Source organism: Talpa occidentalis, unplaced genomic scaffold, assembly GCF_014898055.3.
Source record: "Talpa occidentalis isolate TD23 unplaced genomic scaffold, MPIMG_talOcc4v2.1 talOcc4.13, whole genome shotgun sequence".
Lineage (NCBI taxonomy): Eukaryota > Metazoa > Chordata > Mammalia > Eulipotyphla > Talpidae > Talpa > Talpa occidentalis.
In genome coordinates this window covers 35,250,820-35,269,558 of record NW_023601322.1, presented here as the reverse complement: position 1 = coordinate 35,269,558, position 18,739 = coordinate 35,250,820, and the positions used below count along the sequence as shown (strand labels likewise).

The 18,739-nt window shown below is 39.1% G+C and overlaps 1 protein-coding gene across 1 annotated transcript; it reads right to left on the bottom strand.

Annotated features, from left to right (window-relative positions):
- Nucleotides 1–751: 751 nt before the first annotated feature.
- On the bottom strand, nucleotides 752–1,340 carry LOC119243805 (CDGSH iron-sulfur domain-containing protein 3, mitochondrial-like). The gene has a single exon (XM_037509722.2). The coding sequence runs from the start codon at nucleotides 1,337–1,339 to the stop codon at nucleotides 965–967; it is 375 nt and encodes a 124-aa protein (XP_037365619.1). The 5' UTR covers nucleotide 1,340; the 3' UTR covers nucleotides 752–964.
- Nucleotides 1,341–18,739: the final 17,399 nt, after the last annotated feature.

The window sequence follows — 18,739 nt, the reverse complement described above, 5'->3', positions numbered from 1 at the left end:
GTACCCTCAAGAGTTTATAACAGCTTCTCTTAGGAAGAGAACTCTGCCAGGATGGAGCTTAGCACTGCAAGGTTAAGAAATGGAAATGTCAAGTATCTGAAATCACATACCCATTGCATAGGAAAAGCAGGATCAGCCATTCAGACAGATTAACAAGCAGAGTATGTATATGCTGACAGAATAAAAAAACAGGCTATTTCAGCCAAAATCACTGTACAATGAAAGTTACACTGTGTCGGGATATATTTAAAATTTTTGGTCATATAACCTTGGTTTTCCTATCTGTAAAATGGAGATAATGACACCTGCCATACAATGCTGCTGCAAGAAAGGCACAAAAAAAATTTTTTTGATAAGACCAACTCAATAAACTGAATCTAAGTACCAGGAGAAATGTGATATATTTAAATATAGGTGGCAATATAAATGAGCAAGTTAGCAGCTCTGTGCCTCATTTTTTCCACCTAAAATGGAGATAAAAGGGCATTATCTTTGATCTATTTAGCAACAAACTTCAGTTACCTCAACAGTTGATAAATAGCAACTCCCTTGAGCTTCCCTGTGACCTCCTTCTTTGAATACCTGAGGATACACTGTTATCCAGAAGCACAAAGGTTTACCTTTAAAGAATATTTTTTTTTAAACAAGGTAGAATCACTACTCTTATGCAGATATATTACAAACATTTATTTATATGTCAAATATTTATTTAACTCAGTAATTTTTTTTTTTTTTTTTTTTTTTTCGCGGGGACAAGCCTTTAATGCCATCATCACACCAGCCAGCCTTAAACCAGGCTCTGTTTGCACATGCCCAGGTCCAAGACCTCAGGTTCTGGAGAACAAGCCCTAGACAAGCCAGCTGCCAGTACTGGGTCCCTGGAGGACCCCTTTTTGGGCTCAGCATTCCATTTCCCTCCCCACAAAGGAGGTGCTAAGGCCCCTGGGGCCAGGCAGCAGCTACCTCAGAGTGGGGAGCCCACTTCTGCCTTTTGTACCCGCTCACTCCTGTGGGTGCCGTCGCAATATGGGGGCTTCTGGGTGGCCTTGCAGGTACAGAGGGCCACTGTGCGGGTCTCCTGGGCCTTGAACTTGAGTGGAGATAAGCCAGTGCGTTGGAAGAAGTGGGACCCATCACAGAAGGGCTGCTTCTTGCTCCGGCCGCACACACACCACCTGTAGGTTTTTCCAGCTACCAGCTCCACTTTGATGGGTGTCTTCAGGGACACCACAGACTTAGCTGGGGATTTGGGGAACCACCGAGCCAGCCAGGAGGCGATGCCCCGCCTCTGGTTCAGCATCCAGGCCGCCGGCCGCAGGAGCAGCCCCGCGCCGCCCATGCCGGCCCCACCGCGTCGCCAGGCCGGCTCCGCCCCGCGCGGGGTCACCTTCCCGCTTCCCCCCTAACTCAGTAATTATTGATGGAACTAGAAGAACTGTCCTGAACACATCGGTGTCCTGAGACTCCAAAGGTAAGTTTGGACAAATTTATAAATCCATCAGGATTGTTGAAGCCAATTTGCTTAAGGAATGCAAAACTGGTTTCTTCCACAATGAAGAGGAAAGTTAATTGAGCCACCATGGCACAAAAACTTTTTGCAAGTCTATAGACAAGAATTATTTGCGTTATGTCAATGTTGTACAAGTTGAATTTCTATCTATTTAGAGATTGCTAATGTTAACTCATAATCTCTATAGCATTGTAAAAAACTCAAAGCACAAACTCCACAGAATCAGAAAACTGAAAGATATGCTCTAAAGAATATATCCTTTTCATTTGGAGTTACCTGGCAATCTTTTTATTCAATGAAAAATCTCTCAAGAATTTTTTTGATGCCACCTTCCCCATTTGGTCAAGAATAGTTCCAAAGAAAAAACATTCCTGTAAGGTTGGTCCATTCGATTTGGCCTCATTATTTGCAAAGGTGTAATAGGAGCCTTTCTAAAAAGCTCCTTTTGGAACTGCTTTGGAAATCTAGAGCTGGATTTCCAATTGCTTAGAATTGCTTTGGAAATCTAGAGCTGCACATTATTGAACAATCACAAAATAAACTTCAGTTGGGAAATTTTCATGAGGATTTTTAGATTGAACCTTTAAAAGTTTATAGTCTTGGACCTCCCTGGTGGTACAAGGGGTTAAGACACAACCTATGAAGCTGTCCGCAGCCTCTGCAGCACGATATCGATCCCCTGGCCAGGGAGCAACCCACATGGTGCAGCAGACCTCTCCCGACTCACCTGCTGCTCCCCTCAGCAGTGTATTTTAGTCACTCTGCCTGTTCTGTTCCCCACTCTGTCTCTGGTGAAGCCTCTCACTCCCCCTCCACCTCTGGCCTGTACCCCAACTCTTATATGCATAAATAAAAAAATCTTTAAAAAAAAAGTTTATAGTCTTTGCTGTCTTTGGCTAGAAAACCAAACCCAGTTCTCTTCATCAAATTTCACCTGTATCACCAAACCCCGTGGGTGAACACTTCTCTCCTCCTATGTTCCATTATCTCTCAGGAGTGGCTTTCCTCATCACCTGGAACGCTGGGCCTTTTAAGCCAGCTTCCAGACTAGTCTCCCTGAGAGGCTTTTGTAAGCATTGGCCCCATAAGGAAATCCTAAGTAAGTAAAGTAAGTCTATTTTATTTCCTTACAAGTGATATCATACCTGGTTAAATGAGAATCATTCTTAAATAAAACATTCTAGGCAAAGCTTTGACTGTATACCCCAATATTTCCTATTATCTCATGGCACAAAGGAGGACATATTTTATTGAGCTTATGTAAATATATAATGTCATGAACAGTAAAAAGATTTAGTAAGAGTTTCTGATTTCCATTGGGGGTAAGGGAGACGGAGTTAGTGGGAATCAGATACTGTTTGAAAATGCTGCATTTTTACTTACAATAGCAGCAGCTACTAAGTTGCTCTTGGTTACAGAGCGCTTTACAAAAAGCAAAGGAGCTTGCTTATATATCTAGAATAGAGAACAGTAAATGAGCATCAATAAAGTTTCAAACAAATATTCACAATACCATTTGCTGATCAGTTCATTCAGTCCTATGTAATTAAATTGTGTTCTACTAGACCATGCATACATTAACAGCCTTAGAACACTGTCTTCTTGACTTAAGAGAGTTTGGAAATCCTGACTTAGCCCACTGACAAACAATGCCATCTGTACCCAGAAGTCTATTCTTAGAAAAGTCAATAGTTTGAAGTGCTCAGTATACGAAAGGGCTGAAACAATGCTTGTTTGTTGAAGATACAAACTGTGATACAAACTCAGTTCATACAAGTAAGAATTATTATTATTTTTTAAAATATTTATTTATTTATGCATACAAGAACTGGGGTACAGGCCAGAGGTGTGGGGGCCGTGAGAGGATTCATCAGAGACAGAGTGGGGAACAGAACAGGTAGACTGACTGAAATACATTGCTGAGGGGAGCAGCGGGCAAGTCAGGAGAGGTCTGCTGCGCCATGGGTATCGAACTGGCTGGGTATCGAACTTGTGCGGCAGTGGCTGCGGATAGCTTCATAGGTTGCGTCTTAACCCCTTGCACCACCAGTGAGGCCCCATACAGGTAAGAATTAGAAAAACAAAAACTACCTATAGATGACAGATGAAAGAAAGTGTGATTGTTTATTACTGATATTTTCACATGTGAAAGATCTGATGAAAGTTCAGGATAAAGTGGCTGATGAGGAAATGTGGTCATTTCTCTGCATACAAAACAAGATGATAAAGTGATTCCAAAAATAACTTTTTAGACAGACTTCCTATGGGTAATAATTGAGTCTATTATCAAATGTTACATTTGATTTATAAAATCATGAATTTAATTATGTAGAGAAAAAATTGATGTATATACAATAATCTTGAGATATATATATAAGAATACGAAAACATTCAGTAACTCTGGAGTAGGGCTTAGACATCTGCATTTTTTTACAAAATTCTATGGGTAATGCTAATGTGCATCTCTTATTTAGAACAACTGTCCTAAAAGATGTTAGATTCAAATGAAAGAAGCTTATTATCAAAAAGACAAGACTTAAAGGATTGGTGAGCATGTGGGAAAAATGAAACCCTTGAGCACTTGTGTAGGTGGGAAAGTAAATTGATGCAGCCCTTATGGATAACAGTATGAAATTTCCTCTAAAAACTAAAAATATAACTGCCATATCACCCATCAATCCCACTTTTAGGCATATATCTCAAAAGATACCTATACTCCCATGTTTACTGCAGCATTGTTCACAGTAGCAAAGATATGGAAACAACTAATATATACATAGACAGATGAATGAGTGAAATATAATGGAATAATATTCAGCCAAAAAGAAGATGGAAATAATGCCACTTGCAATAATATGCATGAATCTTGAAAGTGTTACATTACATGAAATAAATTAAAGAAAAAACAAACACTATATGATCTCACAGATATGGAGGTTTAAAATATGTCAAACTCATAGAAATAGAATGGTGTTTTGCAACGCCTCTGTAATGGATGAAATGTTGGTCAAAAAGGGTACAAACTTCCAGTTAAAAGATGAATAAGTTCTGGGAATCTAATGTACAACATGATGACTATAGTTAACAACACTATATTGGACTCTTGAAAAGTGCTAAGAGAGTAGATCATAAATTTTCTCATTTCAAAAAAGATAGTCATGTTAGGTAATGGAAATGTTAACTAATTTATGTTAAACAGCCTCCTCTGGAGAAATAGGGTGACCCAAGTTGTGAGTTCTCAACCTGCATAATTAAGAACTCAGAACAAGACCCAAAAGCAGACATACAGAGAGAAATTTTTAAAAAGGTTTATTTTATTTCCAAGGAAATGAGAAGAGGGAGGGAGAGAATAGGGGGTAATGAGAGAGAGGATTAATCCAATGACATTTCCCACCAGCAACATAGTGTGAGTGAAAGTATGCATGCTGTTCAGTTTTAAATCAAGTATGGCCACTTAACTCTATCCCTAGTTCCCAGTGGAAGCCTGTTCAGGAAGTCAGATTCACAGCATTCTGGGAGTTGTAATCCTTGGCACCTGTGATCTTGGGCAAGGAGATGGGGGTGGAGCCCATTCAGAGCATCATTCACTGGCTTGGAGTTTGCTTCTCACTGTTCCCCTGACAGTACATCGTATCATATTATACACCTCTATTTTACAGTATCATGTCATTTCTATTTCTATAAAACTGAGGTAGGGGAATGGTGGTTTATAAATAATAACTGAAATTGACTGGCAACACTACATTGTTGTTGCCTAATATCTGTCAAACTACTACTGAATTCTGAGCAATGGGAATATATTATAGACAATGAGGGCCATGACCAATCTTCAGGAATTTTCAGGTATATTTATATTAATACATTTTATGTATTCAAATATAACCTAGGGAAATCTAAGCATGTCTTCTGATTCAATAGCTCATTAAACAAATTAATTATTTCTATCATTGTTTTATAAGAACAAATAATTGTAATTTTTCAGAGATCTTCTGGGAAATCTCAAAGATAGTTTCAGGTATATCAGAATAAGAGAATATGTTCTGAAAGGATTTTATTCTTTGATTTTGCTCTTTTCCTTCCAGACTTGCCTGGCCCTTTCTGCCCCATTCTGATGGGTCCCCACCAGAAGTTGCCTTAGACACGCGTGGCAAGCTTTCGCGTCTCACTGGCCACACTTAGCTCCAACCCTGCTTTGCTGGGCATTTACCCACAATGGAATGGGTAATGTTAGGTGCTTTATTGAAAACTATTATCCTTTCTTCTGTTCTCTCTATTGCATATCAATTCTATTAAAGTTCTTTTCTGTTAAAGGCCTTGCATACAGAGAACATGCTTTGTCTTTTTGCAGTGGATGGCAAAATCCATTTAGAGCATGTAGATTTGGGGGTCCCAGGGTGCCCCTCATTCTGCCCACTAAAATTTCCTTATTTAAAATTTGATTTTGAAGACAAAAATTAAAAGTCAGAGGACATTTAGAAATCAGGTATTATAGTACCTCTAATAGATATCTGAGAGAAATAATGCTTAATTACACATTTAATCAGTGACAATAAAGTATTAAAAGTAAATATAAGAATACCACAGCTTAAAAAAAAAAAAAAACTAGTTCTTTCATGAGAGGAGGCTTTGTTTTTGATAGGCATTTTTTTTCTTTAAATAATCTAACAGAAGATCGCCACAATTATTTAAGGGTGCTTTAAAAAAAGAGAGACGAGGTGAAATGACTCTCAAACAACATAAAACAAACACCTTTCAAATATTTTATTTAACTCGTTAGTTAATGAAGGAACTGAAAAAGGTGTTACATCCAGTTCAAAGGAGAATTCAAGGATCAGACAAACATGGAAGCCCCTAAGATATGTTTGATTTGCTTAATATGTGCAAGACTGGCTTCTCTCACAGTGGGGAAGAGAAGTCCATTGAATATTTTGCATGTTAAAATAAAGAATGATTTGGATTGCTATCAGTTTTCTGCTGGTTAATTTCTCTCTACAGGTTATAGGATAGTCCAGTGAAAATGAAAGGTCCAAACTCCTCAGAATCAGATAGAAGAATGTGTTCTATACCCTGTGTAGTGTTCCATGGGACACACCTACCAATCTTTTGATCTATTTAAAAGTCTTTCACAATATCTCCTTCACTCTACCACAGCAGCAGGCCTCCTCCAGGATCCTAGTCTATCAGCTTGTCAGGCTTGTTAATATTTACCATGACTTGTTTAATATTCTTACTATCACTCCTGTACACAATAGGAGCTTATCTGTCCTTGATAAGCTTCTCTTCTAATGGTAAGACAGAGCAGTAAATATGATAGAGATAAACCTAACCTGCTTGTAAGAAACAGTAAACTAAATTTTAAGGTCAAGGAAGGCTCTATGGAACAGCAGTATGAATTAGCAAAAAAGACTAGGAGGGCCTCCCCTGATGGCACAGGCTGTTGAGGGCAGCGCTGTGAAGCTGTCCGCAGCCTCTGCAGCACTGATTGGATCCCAACCGGCTGGGGTCCCACATGGCGCGGCAGACCTCTCCTGTCTCACCCCCTGTTCCCGTCAGCAGTGTATTTCAGTCAGTCTGCTGTTCTGTTCCCCGCTCTGTCTCTGGTGAATCCTCTTACCCTCCCGTGCATCTGGCCTGTACCCCGGTTCTTGTATAAATAAATAAATAAATCTTTAAAAAAAAAAAAAAAGACTGGAAAAGATGGCAATGAAGAAAACAAAAGGAAGAAAGATGACATGGCTTGAGCTATATAATCTAGAGGCAAACTAGGAGCCTCTCTAGTGGCACAAGGGATTAAACGCAGCACTGTGAAGCAAGCCACAGCCTCCACAGCACGAGTTCGATCCCCCGCCGGCCAAGGAGCTGACCCACATGGTGCAGCAGACCTCTCCTGTCTCACCTGCTGCTCCCCTCAGGAGTGTATTTCAGTAGATCCGCCTGCTCTGCTCCCGGCTCTGTCTCTGGTGAATCTTCTCACCCCTCACCCCCGGCACTTCTTGTATGCATAAATAAATCTTTAAAAAAAAAAAAATCTGGAGGCAAATTAGATAAGAGTGAGTTCAAGAAACTGCAAGTTCATTTAAGTTTTGGAATGAAGACCACTGCCCTTAGTTAGAGTACAATTGAAGAGTAGCAAGGGACCCTAACTATTAAGGGGTACACACTTTAAAAAGGGATCCAGTTATCTTGCACGCAAAAAGTCAAGGGAAACAGACTGACAGTATGGCAATATTAATAGAAAGAGAGGGAAGAAAGAGGGAAGAAAGGATTTCGAATAACAGTAACTTTCAAAAATTACCTATTCCCTCATAGGCAAATGCCCAGTCAAATAGGCTTGGACAAAAGCAGGACCACTGGGGCCCAAAAACTTGCCACATGTCCAAGTTACCTTCTGGCAAGAGACCACAAAAATGGGGGTAGGCAGGTCTCAGAGAGCTGAGACAGAAGGAGAGATTCACAATACAAAATATGTCACATAATCCACCAAAATAATGGCTGCCATTGTCTCTGCCAAGGGCCAGGAGCAGCCTCTCCACATGTCTCTCACCCCTTGTCTTACTTCCAGGTATCGCCGCTAATCAGTTGATGATGGGGTTCTAATGAGATGGCAGGGTTCGGTGAGGGTGTTCTTGTGTTAACTCTGAGAAAGTGTTCACAGAATTCCCCTTTCAGCAGCACATGGTAAGTTTACCCAGGAGATAAAGACGCTTGCACAGACACAGGCAGGCAAAGGCTACATTTTAAAAAGGGCAGGTTTTTAGGAAAAGAAGGGAAAAAGAGAGGTGTCTGCATTGACATAGCAGGCAGTCTAGAGATGAGACCCGAAAATTACCAGGGCAGAAATTGTTCTGATACAGTGTTTCTTTTGTGGGAACAGGTTCATTCCATTGTGAAATTGTTGTTATTATTAAATCAATCACTTCTAGGATGTGACTGGGTTAATTTTTAAAGACTAGTGTTTCTCTAATGGCCCTCAATCTCCATATCCCCACCTCTGGTCCAAGCCTAGGGATATGTTCTAGAGCAGTCTGCACCTGAGGATTGTTCATTCTATAGGTAGTTTAATGACTATATTAATCATTTCTACACCACCTCCTTTCTGGCCTTGTAAAGCCTCCCCCCCCCCCTCCAAATTTTCTACTTTAAGCCTCCGTCAGTGCTGGGGTGCAAGATGAAGCCAGTAAAAGAAGAGAGTAAGACCAAGCATGACATGTGTTTAGTTGCAAACCAAGTGTGGTCACTTTATTCCACCTCTTGTTCCTAGAAGCCCCCCAAAGAGGAAGTCAGGTTCATAACATGCTGGGAGTTATAATTCTGAGATCTCTGTGGTGTGGAGATGGAAGTGGATTCTGTAAAAATGTCAAGGGGTGACTCATTCCTCTAATACCTTAACTCAATATAGAAATAAATGCCTGAGTAGCAGGTATCCTCACTGCTTTTGAGGATTTTAATAAAAATAAATGACAAGCAAAGTATTTGAGTAGGGTATTGTAAATAATTCTCAGCCAGTATAAAAATGGCTTGAAGCCATTTTAAATATTGCCTAGAAATTATTTATAAGGTCTGATATAACATTATGCAATAAACACACACAATTGAGGGTTTGTTAAAATTTAACCCCAATTTAGAAGCTAGCCAAAAGAGGGCTAAGACCAGAATAAGCAAGTGATTTATCTGGAGTAATCTAGTCAAGGAAAAGTTCTGAAAAAAAAATCCTCAAACTCAAACAATTGAAGTTACCATTTTCCCAGAATTAGCAAATTCTTAAATTGACAGAAGGCCATCTCTTCTTGTGATAGGTTGCCGTATTGAACATTGAGCTAGATTCATCAGTCTTGGAAAGAAGAGTTATTGTTCCAAACACCACTTGTTGGCATAAAGGTTCCCAGCCTACCCTAACTTTACATCTGGAAAATGAGATTTTAACCAATGTTGCTAGATGACTTCCTCTTAAAAATGTCAGGTAAAATTTCTGTGCTATGTACCAAGCACTTAAAAAACATGACTTGTTTAATCTTAACACAACCTTATGTGATACTGTAAATTATCATGCCCATTTTACAGATGAATAGGCTAAGAACCAGGATGTAAAGCAACTTGCCTATATTTTTCGTACACAACAATGAGTGAAACTAAGAAGATATCTCACTTGAATCCACTTATTGATTCTAAAGCTCATAGTCTTAAAAATAGAAAAATGGAGCTCCCCCAAGCACTTTTAAATGATGACATTTATTAATAGCCATAAAAAGGGCCTGTGTTATCTGGCAAGTAGGCATTCTGGCCCATAACCAGGACTGCCTTTAACATTTTTGTAGGGTCCTGGACAAGAATACAAATGAAAATCCACATACCATGTGTCTAAATATTAAGAGTAATAAATCAATCTAGCAAGCTGTTAAATAAAATATGTTCTATACTCGTGCCTTGATATATATATACTCTATAATGACTGGAAGGCCAGCTTCAAATTTAGAATCCCTCCGCATAGCATCCTGCCTCTTCCCCACCTCTCCTTCTGTACATACCCTATTAAGCCCTGGTTTCATCCCACACTGCAAAGGGACTGGCATACACATATGTGGTCATGTCATCCCACATATCCAAGCTCCATCTACAGCCCCCACACAGCTGTCCCTTTGGTCACTGGCCAGTGTGGTCTGCCTCCAGAGTATGAATTTAGGGAAAAGTTCCACACAGATCCTGGAAGCAAGCTCAGGTCACTTAACATAGAGAATTCTGGGGACCCACAAGTGTCTAGAAGGTATTCAAAGTATAGTCTTTGGACTTGTGCTGATCTTTGAATTGTTGTATTCTGCACCATCAATGAATGCAGACAGTGAAAGTAAGCATTTAGAGCTTTTGATAGCAATTTGACAGCACTGCAACATTTAAATGCAGAAATTTGTATTTTACAAAAGTACTGGTCAGCAAAAAAAAATGGAAATTAAAAAGGGGGAAGGGATTTTAACTGTAAATGGATAGAAAAGCTCTGTCTGGAATGGGGGTGGGGATGGGAGGTAAGCTGGTGTATATATATCCCTTTGGCTAAAGACTCATTCTCATGGAGCGGAGGAGGAAAGGTCTAAGGAGGCCTGAGCAAGGCCCTTTAAAGCAGGGGCTTCAAAAAAAGGATTTCTCTTATCCAGGTCTCAGGGCAGTTCTGACAATCACAATACCTTTTTTAGTTCTTTAAATCTTTCTTTAAAGATCTGCATATCATTGGGCCTTTGCAGTCATAAGAAGCTGCCTGAACTGTGAAAGTAAACCCTGCTGTAAAGTGTGTGGTCTTTGGGGATCCCACATGACAATAAGCAGATGCATAGCTAATAAGTGGCTAATGGGAAACCCACTAAGCCTCTAGAACTCCTGCTACCAGCATTCTACTGATTACCTCTAGCAGGAAAATCAGGTCAAAGTCAATAAAACTCAGTTTCTATGAAATCAGCATTACTTTAATAGTTCCATGGAAAGATTTTAGATTTTCTGTGTTTTTCCTTGCCTCAAACTTCAAGTCCTACTGAAGACACGTTCCCTAACCTGTTTGTTGTTGTTCCTATGCCTGCTGATAAAGGATTTGGAAGGAAAGGAAAGGAATTTGAGATGTTTAAAAAATAATAATTTTTCAAGAGTAAAGCAGAATAACTCAGAATACTACTTACAATCACCTTGAAGGTATTGCCTAGAGGTTTTGACCAAGAATAAATTGTTTTTAAAATGATTTGGGCTAGGGATTAAGACTTTCCACTATGTTTTTTTTTCACTTCATAATTCTATTCGTTCAATCTTTAGCATGTATATTCTTCCCATTTTGCACATTCCTCCTTTTCATATTCCCTTTAAAAAATGTACACCCACACCCATTAACTAGCAGTAGATGAAAATTGTAGTCCTTTAAAAATAATATTTAACTATTAAGAATTTACACAATGTCTATTTTGATGCAGACTATATACTAAGAGATTATGTTTTAAAGTAATCAATGTCTAGTCACAATTAATTTTTTTTAAAGATTTATTTATTTTTTGCATACAAGAACTGGGGTACAGGCCAGAGGTGCAAGTGGTGAAAGGATTCACCAGAGACAGAGTGGGGAACAGAACAGACATATTTACTGAAATACACTGCTGAGGGGAGCAGTGGGTGAGCCAGGAGAGGTCTGCTGGGCCATGTGTGTTGCTCCCTGGCCAGCCAGGGTTCGAACTCATGCTGCAGTGGCTTCAGATAGCTTCATAGGTTGCGACTTAACCACTTGCTCTACCAGGCCCTACAATTAATCTTGTCAATTCTTGTACAGATTCTAGAATTTTTCTATTGAAACACAAAATGTAATGGTTCATATTTTACATAGACTAGCATCAAAGAAGGTAAAGCAAAAGGAGAAATCTTCCAATACCTTTCCTAAAGAAAATTCCTCTCAATCTGTCCCAGGATGCACACATATTTTGTGACAAATTAGCCCTCTTTTCTTTGAAGACTGGGTTTTTTCCATTGGCAAAGGATTACCATCAACTTTATATGACTGTTAAATTAATGGTTGTAAACCAACAAGAGTTTTCAATATCATACTTAAAATTACATAAATAATGTTCAGTTACACCAACACCTTAGTGAAATACAAGGTCCCTTAATTATATATAAGATTTTAACCCTGGAGGGGGCCTCCCTGGTGGCGCAAGGGGTTAAGATGCAAACTATGAAATTATCTGCAGCCACTGCAGCATGAATTCAATCTCTGGCCAGGGAGCTACCCACATGGCACAGCCGACTTCTCCTGACTTGCCAGCTGCTTCCCTCAGCAGTATATTTCGATCTGCCTGTTCTGTTCCCTACTCTTTCTCTGGTGAATCCTCTCACTACCACCCCCGCACCTCTGACCTATACCCCAGTTCTTGTATGAGTAAATAAATAAATCTTATTAAACAACAAAAAAAGAGAGCCTCCCTGGTGGTGCAGGTGGTTGAGCGCAGCGCTGTGAAGCTGTCTGCAGCCCCTGCAGTGCCAGTTCAATCCCTGCCGGCCGGCAGTGGAGATACCCACATGGCATGGCAGACCTGTCCTGTCTCGCCCGCTGCTCCCCTCAGCAGTGTATTTCAGTCAGTCTATCTGTCTTTGGTGAATCCTCTCACCCTCCCGCACATCTGGTCTGTACCCTGGCTCTTGTATAAATAAACAAGTCTTTAAAAAAAAAGATTTTAACCCTAGAATAGTCTGTCAACAATAACCCTTTTACTCAAACAGTGACTTAATCCCTAGAGAAAAAAATGACTTAGGTCTGTTTTTCCTGAGCCTTTCTTGGTATTAACTTAGGCAGGCATCTTTCCATCACCCCTAGACAGGTGGATATAGGTTTAAGAGGTGATTTAAGGGGCCTCCCTTGGTAGCGCAGTGGTTAAGTGCTGCGCTGCGAAACTGCCCGCAGCTTCTGCAGCGCTGATTCAATCCCCTGCCACCGGCGAGAGATCCACATGGCGCGCAGACCTCTCCTGCTGTGCCTGTTATTCTCCTCAGCAGTGTATTTCAGTCAATCTACCTGTTCTGTTCCCTGCTCTGGCTCTGGTGAATTCTCTCACCCTCCCACACTTCTGACTGTACCCAGTGCTTGAATAAAAAAATTAAAATTAAAAAAAAGATGTGATTTAAGAATCATGTAGAATAACCTTAGAATGCATATTTGAAGGCCATATCCATAAACATTTTGATTTAGTAAACCTGAGATCTTACCAGGAATCTGATTTTTTGTGCAAGCATCTGGGGGATTGCAAGGAAGGATTTTCAATTAAAACACAAAATTTAATGGCATGTTTTAATTATTGGCTAGTTTGACTAATCCTTACTGCCAATTTGAGTTCTTTCTATTTTTATAACCAAAGCATTACAGCAGAAAAAATAAGACTTCACAAATAAGTATTGTGTAAATTGATTTAACATAACTAAAGTTGTCAAAGAAAATTCAGATCCATCATCTCTTTATCAGAAACTTTTTGCTAGTTAAACCCAAATTTAGAGTATAGATGATTTCAACCCTATTGTTTAATAGGCTGGCCCAAGAAATCTTTTAATATTAAATAAGGAAAAGTATCTGTTATTTAATAGTTAGAAGCTAGACATTGTAAAGTTACATGTAAATTTATAGATTTCTATCCATTATAAAGAGAGTTCTAAAAGTTAAAGTTGTGTCGCCTGTAAGGAATTAGCCAACTTTACATCAACGAGCAAATTTATTGTGCTTTTTTTTATTGGGGTACATTGGTTTAGAATGCTGTGTATGATTCAGAGGTATAGGATCACACCTCTTCTGATGAATGTTACTTGACACCACATGATTTTCCATTTCTCAAATTTTCTTTTAAATTTGTTTTATAGGTGCTTTCATTAAGCAACAGGTTGAATAAAAGCATTACATATATTCATTTTATATTTGTTTGAGAGTCATGTTTTTAATTTTTTTTGAGAATTTCACTTTGGCAGTTTCGGAGATTCCTCTGAGATGCTTAGATGCACTACGTGCCAGAGCCAATTAAACCTTGCTGGTCAAGAAGTACAATTTCTTGTGCTGCTTAAGCCCAGGCTCATCTACACTTGGCTCCCAGAGAGAATCTTAAAGCAGCCAGAGACTCGTGCTGACTCTGTCTCATTTTTTGTTTCCTGCCTGATATTGTTTTGTTTCTGGTTCTCCATCACATTTGGTTCTGATTCTAGTTTGTCACAGCCAATACATTATTTCCCATCAGTGACAGCAATGGCAATCTGGTTTTATGGTTTGACAGTGTGGTTGTCTGTATTAAAATTATGAACATCATCTGCCCTGTCAGGGGAAGAGATGAAAATTTTTTATTTGTTCCTTTATGCACTCACATCAATTAAGAAAATATTTTGTGTGCATTAAAAAGAAAATAGCACTTAAAAGAAAATGGTGAGTTTTTGTGTTCCTCTGTTTACTTAGACCTGCAGCTCAGATAATAAGTGAACACCTTTCTGTGTCTGTAATTGAGACAAGCTTTAACCTCTCACTGTGTAAATTGGAAATGTTGTCCTGACTCCAAAGGGTATTAATAAATTAGATGACAAAGTCTCAAAATAGAGGGCTCTAATTTGTGTTGGTTTATAGAGATTAACATGTGCTTACATAAATGGAAGTTTCCTGAAATTCTCCCAGAAAATAAAGAAACTGAATCTTTTAATACAAAACAAACTACTAGTCCAAAACTGCGTTTATTTAAGAATCCAAGTTTACATAATCAAGCTAAACCACTGGGCAAATAAGCTTTGTAATAGTAGTTTTAAAAAAAAGATATATCTTTCCCATGTTTATATTAGTTTAGTATTATATAATAATTTGTTAGACTTTGTTTTCATGAATTTACAAAACATCTTACACTTGTTGATCTAATAAATTGATACTAAGCCTATATTTTTAAGATGATAAAATACATAAAATTACCATCAACTAAATGATTATAATTCTGATAAGCTTTTGATACTTATCATAATTATGTTCTATAGAGTTTTTATTTAAACGTAATTTCCTAGTTCCTTAGTTTAAAAATCTTAGAATTAATTATTGGATAATCTTTTGATACTTCGAAAATTTCTAAATAAAAGAGAACACTGAAACCCCAGCACAGGAACAAGTTTAATATATGTACCCTGTTTTTTTTTTTTTTAATGTTAGAATGGTTATAATTCTGTTTTTTTGATTTTTTATTATTTTTTTTTTTAAGGTTAACAAAAGGTTTATTTACAAGGGAAGGGGAATGAGGTAATGTACAACTCAGGGAGAAAAGAGGAAGATAAATTCTTAAGTGTGTCCTACCTGTTCTGCCAGCCTGGAATCCCAAAGGGCCAAGAGCACGAGCCAAGTGTGCCCGACCCCACTAACGCCGCTGGTTTTTATTTACAAGCAGAAAAAAATGGCTGCTTAACTCCACCCTTAGGTCCTCGCCACTTCCCTTTAGGGATCCTGGGATTTGTAGTTCCTGGTGTTTGATGGAGTGGGGGTGGCATCCACAAAGCCTGTATGGATTTAGCTTCACTTTTTGCCATCATTTCCATGGTGTTGAAGATCAAATATATGGATGCTGGGGTACAGTCTCAGATGAAAATTTTTCTCAGGGTTCCCATTGGAAAGCAAACCAGTCTCTCCAGGTATTGTCCATTGTGGAAAGCAAAAGTCCTCCATTCCTGGGAAATAGTTTATCAGTTCAAGCAAAAAAAAAAAAAAAAAAAAAAAATGGAGACATTAGCCAAAACAAAACAGCAAAGGTATCAAATCACAGGAAAAATATTAAAATTGATTCAACTTATGCATAAACAGGTTCTCTCAACCTTGATCCCAAATTGTTTCAACAGCATAGCAAAAGTTTGCAAACCAAACCTACTTTTAAACCATATTACCTATTTTTGCATAAAATCACAGGGCAGAAAAACTAAACAGCAATTTGAGTTGCTTTGTTGGAATACTCCATAAAGGATCAGAGCCAACTTTTGACATCTGGTCCACGTAGGCTTCAAGAACAAAGTTGGTCTCATCAGACTCCACCTGGGCTTCCTCTTCTCGAGGGTACTAGGGCTTTTTCTTTTTCCAGGTTTTCCAGTCCTGCCCATGGAGGCAGCTTCCCCACCTCCCTTGGAGGTCTCTGGAGCCTATGAACAAAGCAACGGATTCTCTTCTTGGTGCAGCTCTGTTTCAACTTCCTGGAAGATTCCATAGAGTGGTTATAATTTTGGATAATGATAAAATGTGTTCATTCTTGTCACTTTAAGAACACACAAAACTGGGCCTCCCCAGTGGCGCAGCGGTTGAGCGCTGGGTTGAGAAGCTGCCCGCAGCCCCTGCAGCGCCAGTTCGATCCCCGGCTGCTCCCCGGCCACCAGAGGAGGGTCCCACATGGCGCGCAGACCTCTCCTGCCGCCCGCTGCTCCCCTCAGCAGTGTACTTCGGTCCTTCTGTCTGCTCTGCTCCCCGCTCTGGCTCTGGTGAATTCTCTCACCCTCCCGCGCTTCTGACTGTACCCCGTGCATGTACAAATAAACAAAACAAACAAATAAACAAATAAAAACATGCCTCTATTAAAAAATAAATAAAAAATTAAAAAAAAAGAACACACAAAACTTAATTGTGTGAATAAAGGGACTGAGTTTTGCTTCTTTGTTTGTTAAAGTGATTATGTGATTGCCAATCATCAATTACCTTCCTCTTAGCAAAATAGAAGTTAGTTTATTTAGGAAAGGTTTAATATGAGAAACTGAGACTATACCAGGAGCATGGACACTAGAGAAATACAATTGACTATGCAAAGTCATGGAATGTGATTTTGTTTTTCATGGAAAACAAGAATAAAATTGTCCTAAAGGAAAGTGTTGGTTTGTTCCAAAATGTGAAACATAATGGAAAACAAATTTGGGGGTTGTATAGCAAGGTATAGATATTTTAAGGGAACTCGATTTTATTTTCTTGGTTTATAATACCTGAGTCTGAAAAAAAGTAATGAAATGTGTTAGAATTTTGACAAAGTTTGCTTAGTTCTAATGAGCTTATTCTTGAATTAATTTGTAAAAAGAGTTTGAAAACCCTTTACTGTCAAATATTGTATTACTACAAACTAGAACTTGACTTTCTCTCTATTAAGATGACAACCAATCTTGAAATATTCTTAACAATTTGTAGTAAATGGTACTCCTTACCCCTATATAATCTTGTGAGAATTCCATACTCACAAGGAACAGTCTGTGCTTTGTGCTGCTTAATGATGTGCTTATTATGTTTTCAGAGTTGGGTGGGGGGAGGCAAAATTTATTCACTTGTTGAAGAGGCTGGGTTCTTCAAGAGCACTTAATGAGACAATTAGGCATTTAGGGATCCCCCTCTAAGAAAGGATTGGGCAGCTGCAGAATACCGCAATGGCAGAGAACAGTTCTGCAGGCCACAGAAGGCTTTGACCAGTGCACGGAGAGTTCAGGAAAACAGACGAGTGCGGAGTTGAGCCAAAATGGCCAGGCCTTTACACCTGGGATCACTAGATATGTGCCACCCTGGAAAAGGAATACACTTCGATAAGGTAGTCACTGGAGCTGAGAAAATTCCACAAAGATCTAACAGCTTGAAGCTGCATGCTGATAGCTGGGCAACAAGTCCTTCATGAACAGTATCCTGGGAAGCTTATCTCTATGTTCACCACAATCCCCTAAGGTGATGTTACTTTCTACTATGTTCATTTTGAAATGTTGTATTGTTACCTTCATTAAATAGCAGCAAAGCATTCATTCATTCATTTTCATTCATTCATTTATTCATTCCTAGAGCTCACATATTTATCACCAGGCAGGTACAGAAGCAGACCAAGAGATGATGTGTCCACAAAGCAGTAATGCCCACAGCATGACATGGTACATGCTACTGACCTCAGCACAGCATGAATATGCCATCTTGCATGTGATCCCCTACAAACCAGACCCAGCTTGGCTCCCCCACACTGTCTCCTCCCCAAACTGCATCTAACTTTATTACCAGTTTTCATCTGAACCCACTGTGGAATTGGACAATTCTGTTTTTGTTTCTTGGCTAGGAATTGCAGGATCATAAATGTCCCATGAGAACACCTAGCTAGAAGGAGGCAAGAGCACATAGCCAGAGAGAGAGGGAAGGTGTGAGAGAAGTAGGGAAGCATTTAATCTCAGGAATCCAGGGATCCTATTTTAGCCCAATGAAAAATCTCTTCTAACAAATCTTGACTTTGCATTATCAAGATCAGAAGCCACATGAGGAAAACAGAAATTTCAAGACAATTTTTATCATTTAAAATTAACTTTGTGGTTTCCCACTCAGCCTCTGGATGTTCCCAGTGTTTGCCTAATAAAAGTAGAAGCTAGAAATGATTGACATGTTTGGATGGTTCAATATTTCTCAGTTAGCTCAACCCTGTTGTAAGCTGTCAAAGGATGTGTACCTATTAAGCACTATTAACCAAATTGAATCAGAGATTATACCCTCTACAACAGTCTTTTTCCAGTGTGGTCCTGAGATCAGCAGCATCAAACTTACCTGGGACCTCGTTGGAAATACAAATTTTAGAGCTCCTATGCAAATCCTCTGAATTTTCCCAGTAGGCCCAGAAATCCAACTTTTAAATAAACCCTCTACATACTAGTGCCTGATGAAGTTTGAAAATCATTACCTTCCAGAAATGAAAGAAAGGATCTAAATATTTGTTAGTGAGCTCAATGTCTTAC

Bases quoted from the DNA above. Each gene is read 5' to 3' on its own strand.
- LOC119243805 (XM_037509722.2), bottom strand. From the start codon at position 1,339: ATGGGCGGCGCGGGGCTGCTCCTGCGGCCGGCGGCCTGGATGCTGAAC.